This window comes from Castor canadensis, chromosome 1 (genome assembly GCF_047511655.1).
Source record: "Castor canadensis chromosome 1, mCasCan1.hap1v2, whole genome shotgun sequence".
Taxonomy (NCBI): domain Eukaryota; kingdom Metazoa; phylum Chordata; class Mammalia; order Rodentia; family Castoridae; genus Castor; species Castor canadensis.
In genome coordinates, this window is record NC_133386.1 from 195184922 (window position 1) to 195192665 (window position 7744).

General features: G+C 34.6%; 1 protein-coding gene across 1 annotated transcript; it reads right to left on the reverse strand.

Annotated features, from left to right (window-relative positions):
• Positions 1–6565: 6565 nt before the first annotated feature.
• On the reverse strand, positions 6566–7492 carry LOC109679109 (olfactory receptor 5B3-like). Its single transcript, XM_020154440.2, has one exon. It carries the CDS (start codon positions 7487–7489, stop codon positions 6566–6568), a length of 924 nt encoding a protein of 307 aa, XP_020010029.2. The 5' UTR covers positions 7490–7492.
• Between the last annotated feature and the right edge of the window lie 252 nt (positions 7493–7744).

Sequence of the window (7744 nt, forward strand, 5' to 3'; positions counted from 1 at the left end):
GCTTCATAACCTTGGTTCATATATTTAATTCTTTAATCCATTTGAATGAGTTTTTAAAACTTTGAGAGATAAGGGTTTAGTTTTATCATTCTACCTTAGCACCTTTGTAAAAATGCATTTGGGAATAGATGTGTGGATTTCCTTATAGGCTCTTTATTTTGATTACCCAGTTTACATTGTATTTGTTTATGCCAAAAACTTGCTTGTTCATTATTACAGATATGAACACAGATAATTTAAAGTCTCTTACTTTGTCCTTTTTGCTCAAGATGACTTGGAGCATTTCTTCATGTATTTATTGGCCATTTGTACTTCTTATTTTGAGAATTACCTGTTTTATTTATTTGCTCACTTCTTCATTGGCTTGTTGACTCTTTGGGAGGCTAGTTTTTTTTCTCCCTGTATATTCTAGTTATTGATCTCTTGTCAGATGTGTGGCTGGCAAAGATTTTCTCCCATCTTGTAGGCTGTCTTTTCACTCTAGTAGCTGTTTCCTTTGCTGTGCAGAAACTTTTTAGTCTGATGCACTCCCATTTGCTAATTCTTTCTCTAATTGCTCAGTTAAAAGAATTCTATTCAAGCAGTTATTACTTAAGACTACATTTTAACATGTTTACCATGCTGTTTCCTATACTATTTTATAGTTATAGGTTTCACTTTGAATTGATACTAGTACAGGATGAGAGATTGAGATCTAGTTTCCGACTTCTATATCCAGTTTTCATAATACTACTTCTTGAAGAGGCTGTCTTTTCTCCAATGTACGTTTTGAGCTCCTATGTAAAAAAAAAAGTCATATGACTCTTCCTGTGTGGATTTGTGCCTAAGTCTTCTATTCTGTACCTTTGGGTTTTATCTCTTTTGTGCCAGTACCATGTTGTTTTTGTTGCAATGGGACTGTAGTATAGTTTGAAGTCAGGTATTGTGATACCTGCAACATTGCTCTTTTTACTCAGGATTTCTTTGGCTCTTTATGTTATTTTTGCTTCCATATGAACTTTAGGATTTATTTTTTGTCTCTGAAAAATATTTTTATAACTTTGATAGGGATTTCACTGAACATGTAAATTGCTTTTGGTAATATAGCCATTTTCACAATATTAATTCTTCAATCCATGAGCATGGGAGATCTTTCCATCTTCTGATGCCTTCTTAGACTTCCTTCTTCAGTGATTTATAGTTTTCATTGTAAACGTATTTCACTTCCTTCACTAAATTAATTCCTAATAATTTTGATGCTATTGTGAAAGGGATTGTTTTCCTGATTTCTCAGGCTGTTCATTGCTAGTGAATAGAAAAGCTACTGACTCTTGCATGTGAATTTGTATACTGCTACTTTGCTGAATGTGTTTATGACAGTATAGAGTTTGTTTGGGGGAGATTTAGAATCCTTTAGGTATAAGATTATATCATCTGCAAATAGAGATAATTTGAATTTTTCTTCCTTATTTGATTTCCCTTTATGTCTTTTTTACTGTCTTATTGCTTCATCTAGGAATTCCAGTACTATATGCAATAAGAGTGGGGAGAGTGGACACCCTGTTTTGTCCCTGAGTTTAGAGGACATGATTTCTGTTTTTCTGTTTGTTGGCTACAGGTTTGTAATACATAGCCTTTATAATGTTGAAGTATGTTGCTTATATTCCTAGTTTCTTCAGAGCTTTTATCTTGAAAGGGTATTAAATTTTGATCATATCTCTGGACATAAAGGAGCTGCAAATCAAAATGACATTGAAATTTTACCTCACTCCAGTCAAAATGGCTATCATCAGAAACACAAACGAGTGTTGGTGAGGATGCAGGAAAAAAATAATCCTTAAACACTGTTGGTGGGAATGGAGATTAGTGCAATCACTATGGAAAGAAGTATGGAGGTTCCTGAAAATCTATTCCATCCAGTGATACTACTTCTATGTGTATATCCAAAAGAACGTAAGTCAGGACAATAGAGACTCTTGAACACCCATGTTTTTTGCAGTACTAGTCACCATAGCAAACCTATAGAAATGGCCCAGATGCCATATAACTGATGAATGGATCAAGAAAATGTACACAATTGAATATTATTCAGCCATAAGAAAGAATGAAATTATGCTGTTTGCATATAATGGACATATCTGTTGATCATAAAGTTAGGCAAAATAAGATAGGTTCAGAAAGAAAAAGGGCACATGTTTTCCCTCATATGTGGAAGCCAAACCTAAGATATAAATATACACATAAAGATATATATGCAATAGCAAAATACATCACATCTGTACATAAAGATATATAACAAAACACACTGAAAGCTACGAATAATAGGAAGAGGGGATGGAGAAAAAGAGTAATAGAAGGTGTTAATCTGATTAAAGTACAATATATACAAGTGTTAAATACCATAGTGAAAATTCTTTGAACAGTTAATATACATTTAAAAAAATGAAGGACAGTAACTGGTCCTGCTAGGGTGTGGATGCTAGTGAGAGGAGGAAGATTGGATGGAGAGAGTGAATATAGTTGATATACTCTGTATACTTGAATGAAAATAGAACATAAAACCTGTTAAAATCATTTTAAGAAGGGGAGAATAGAGATGATGGAGAATGGTGGAGGGGGTGAAACTAATCAGGATATATTGTAAGCACATAAATAAATACCAAAATGAAACCCCAATACAACTAACATATGTTAATAAAATGTAAAAAACACAAAATATGGATTAAAAAGGCTTTGACCTCTCAAGATTTTTTGTTGCTTTGGTAAACAAATTATAGGATTGTTTTATCTAATTCTGTTAAGAATATCATTGATATTTTAATAAGAATTGCATTGAATTTCTTGGTTGTCTTGTGCAGTGTATACATTTTGACAATTTATTCTCTGTCAATGAAGATGATATGCCTTCATTTTCTCATGTCCTATATATTTTCCAGAAATATTTTATAAATTTCAATGTAGAAATTTCTCATGTTCTGTTTAACTGACACCCATTTGTTTTTGTGTCTGAAATGAAATGGCTTTCCTGATTTCTTCCAGGTAATTCATTATGCATATGGCAAGGTTACTGATTTTTCTGTAGTAATTTTGATCCTATCACTTATCTGAATTCATGTATTAGTGTTTATGTTCTTTTGGTGTTTTCCATACATAATATTGTGTTTTCTACAAACAGTGCCAGATTTAATTCCTCTTTTCCAATTTGGATGACCTTAAATTATATTTCTTATCCACATATTCTAACTAGGACTTCCAGGATTATGTTGTATAAAAATGTTTTTGTCAAAATGTTGGGAAATCCATCAATATTGGTGAATCAATAAGAGTAGGTCTTTATGGCATTCCAGGTATCAACGGGATTTAAGCTCAGGTCTCTATCACATTGGTCTCTGTGGGTATAGAAACCTATTCTGTAGTTATGTCCGAGTTCCATGTTGCATAATTGGAATGGTTGTATTCAGAAGGTGATATAATCTCCACATGGCTTCTGTGAATTGTGGAGAGATGGTTACTATCATGGCGTAAGCCAACTGGATGCTATTGGAGCTGCCTTTACCTAAGAGGTAATAAAGCAAAAGCAGCTGTGAAGGATGCTTAAGTGCTGACTCTCTCACAGTTCTAGAAACCAGAACGCTGAAATTATTTCACTTATGGGAAGTCAATGAGTTATCAAAGCCATGTTCTCCACATAAACTCTAGGGGACATTCCATTTCTTGGCTCTTCCCTTCTCCATTGGCTACCAATGCCTATGGCTACCTCACTTCAGGAGTGTTTCCACAGTCACACAGCATACTCCTTTTTGTCTGTGCTTAAGTCATTCTACCCACTTTCTACAAAAATACATGTGTTCCCTTTAGGGCACACACAAGTAATGAGTAATCCCAAATATTTCTCACTCTTTGATTACTAACCCTGGCATATTTGTATAACCCTTCTGTGCCACGTAGAGAACCACTAAAATTCACACGTGAATCTTTTGGGAGCCATTACTGTGCCCAGAAGAATACGATGTGACTACCACACCATGCACTGTTTTGAAAATTTTCAGTAAATCCAAAACAATTCTAAAATTAAATGAATGAAATAGTTCTTGGAAATACTTTCAACAAGAGAAATTTTGCTGTAAGTGCAGAAGAAATATTTGTGTTTCATTACACTGATCCAGAAACTCCAGTATGGCATTTTACACATTCACACCCAAGGATGTTGCAGCTTTCTACTGTACAGTGATGAGAAATCACACATGGACCCAAATTCCAGTGCTTAGGTTTGTATAATATTGACCTCTGTGAGGATCACAATTAAAAGCATGACTATATTACATTATACTAGCATGCTGAATGCACCTCTTATTTACTATTGACAAATAACGTTATATGTATATTCTACAATGCACTTAAAATTTTTTCAGTTACTTTTAAAATTTGTGCATGAAGTAATTTTTAAAAATATAACCAGATATAGAACCATTACAGATTCTTATACTTACTTCTTTGAGCTATCATTTGCCATTTTATAAGGAATAAACTCTAAGTAAAATTATCAATGTTTTATATGACCTATCCAATAAATAGATTTACAGGAAATTATTTTGTCTAAAAGTGAGGAGTGTAAGCTGGGCACTGGTGTCTCACGCCTGTAATCCTAGCTACTCAGGAGGCAGAGATCAGGATGATCATGGTTTGAAGTCAGTCCAGACAAATAGTTCACAATACCCTATCTCAAAAAACCCTTCACAAAAATACGGCTGCTGGAGTGGCTCAAGGTGAAGGCTCTGAGTTAAAGCCCTAGTACTGAAAAAAAAAAAAAAAAACAAGTGATGAGTGTGAGAACTAAGAGAACCTGTAGGAAAAACTTCTCAGAAATGCACTGCATGTTTATCTAGAAGATTCATCCCATGTAAGAATCACTATGGCTATATGGTTCAAAAGGCTGCCTGTTGGTACAAGTGATATGCAAGATTAATTACTATATTCACTCAGTTAAAATATTTATTGATAATATGCTATGAAACAGACATCTATTCTGGTACTGATAATGGTATTTGAACAAAGTGCACAGTCACTACAATCATGGAGTATTACTTGGGGGTAATAAATAAGAAACATGTAAGCAAAAACGTGGTAGGTAAAGGTTTATAAGGTCTATGACAATGACAGTGGATGAGGGAACAGATTGTGTAATGAAAAGAAGTTTATGAAAGTGGTCAGGAAATGTTTCCATGACAGGATAACATTTCAGCAAGACATGAATGGAATGATAACATTTCTCATAGGAAACACCAACTTGGAAGCCTGGAGGCATAAGATTGTTTATAGTTGGAAGGAACAGCAAAGATTTTGGTGAGGGTGGAGTATAGGAAAACTCCAGAGGAGTGGCCAACTCAATTAAATTGAAAAATAAATGGTCAGCATTAATAATGTTGGCACATTTACAGAAAAAACATTTATAGCACAGTTGGTATCATAGTAAATTTTTAAATAGTTTGAAAATTTTTGTTATATATGAATATAATAAAAATGACTTTTTCCTTCATGTATCTGGAAATCTGGCTATTATATTACTTTGAAAATTAAAACATGAACATGGTGGTTGTATAAATGTTTCAGGGAAAAAGAAATATTACTTCATATGAGGTGCTACATTTGTGTATCTCTCATTAAAATGTAAAAAGAACTACATACTTTATTCATATGTTTCCTCAAAGTAGGATGCTTAGAATAGCAGAAAATAATTAAAATATTATATATAAGTTTATATTCTAATACCCAAATTGAAAATTAAATTAGGATTCCTATTATTCAGGCTTATCCACTGAAATAGAATCCACAGGATGTGTATAGGCACATAAGAACAGCTTTGCTGTGGGTATCAGCTCATGTGATTATGGAAACCAAGAAGACCCATGATTGCTATTTGAAAACTGAACAATTGGGAATGCGGGTGGTATAATTCATTCTGAGTTCAAAGACCTGAAAATTAGGAGTGTGTGTGACAGTGTACATCTTGGACCAAGGACCTAATAGTGAGCAGTTCTGAGTTTTGAAAGAAACAGAAAATAGATGTCTCACTTAGAGAAGACAATGGGGAATTAACTCTTTCTACATAGCTTTTATCTATTCAGGTTTGTCTTCCATGGATTGGATGAGGGAAGATCTTTAGTAAGTCTTCTGAATAAAATAGAACTCTCTTTAAAAACATCCTCAAAGATAGACACATAATAATGTTTTACTACCTACCTAGTTATCCCTAATCCACTCAAATTAACATATGAAAGTTACTACCTCAAACAGCCACAGTATATTTCATTGCAACAAATTACCCACATCTATTTGTATGTGTCCTCAGAGAACACCTCGATACACTTCTATTCATAGACTCCTTTATGCATTTGCTTACATGCATTTGCAATGGCATGTGATAGGAAAGAATGGAGGGACAATAATTGAATGCATTGATATAGCAATGGTATTATGTTGGTATTCTGAATTCAATTTAAAATAAGAATTACTGTATGCTGCAGACCTGAGAGGAATTAATCTAGGAATTGTGCATCCAAAAATGCTCAAGTTAAAACCAAAAAGATTATTTTGCCTTAAAAACAATTTTCGTGAATGCATTCTTGACATCCTTGTTCCTCAGGCTGTAAACCACAGGGTTCAGCATGGGGATGATCATCGTATAAAACACAGATGCAATTTTGTCTGTGTCCATGGAATGACTGGAGCTCGGCTGTAAGTACATGAAGATAACAGTTCCATAGAAAATGGAGACTGCAGTGAAGTGGGAGGCACAGGTGGATACAGCTTTATGAAGTCCTGCTGCTGAGTGCATCTTTAGGATGGTAATGAAAATGATCAAGTAGGATATGAGGATTACTAGGAGGGCAAAAAAGATATTAAAGCTGGCTACACAAATAAGAACCAGCTCATTAGCATGTCCATCAGAGCAAGAAAGAACCATCACTGCTAGAACATCACAGAAAAAGTGAGGGACCACATTCGACTTACAGAAGGAGAGACTGAATGTGTTCCCTGTATAGATTGAGGCATTTAGGAAACCACAGACATAGCAGCCTATAACCAGATATGCACACACACTTGTGGTCATGGTGGTGGTATAATGTAGGGGTTTGCACACTGCTGTGTAGCGATCATAAGCCATTGAGGCCAAGAGGTAATTTTCCACATCAGCAAAGGTTGCAAAAATGAACATCTGAGCAGCACAAGCACTGTAGGTCATGACCTTGTCTCCGCTGAGTAGTCCAACCATGACTTTTGGAGTCACAGCAGAAGAGTAACAAAAATCCACTATAGACAGATTACCAAGGAAAAAATACATGGGAGTGTGGAGATGAGAGTCTAGAAGAATCAATAGGATCATCCCCAGGTTTCCAACCAGAGTGATGACATAGATGAGAAGAAAAATTACAAAGAGAGCAACCTGTGGATGCAGATCACTGGTTAGTCCTAGCAGGATGAATTCTGTCACGTCTGTCTTGTTCACCATCAGTGTTACCTGAGGGTTTCTAGGTATGCTACAAGCATGAAAAATAAATTGAATTAAACTTAAAATGCATAAGTAAAATTTGTGTATTTTTCCCATTAGTAACAACTTGTACTCTGAGATTTTTCAGAAAATGCATGGACTTGATGACCAAATTTGGTGCATTAGGTATAAACAGAGGTTACATACTACCGAATCTACAGACTCAAAATAGATAATATACCCAATTTAAAAACTATAAATTCATGAAGAAAGTCA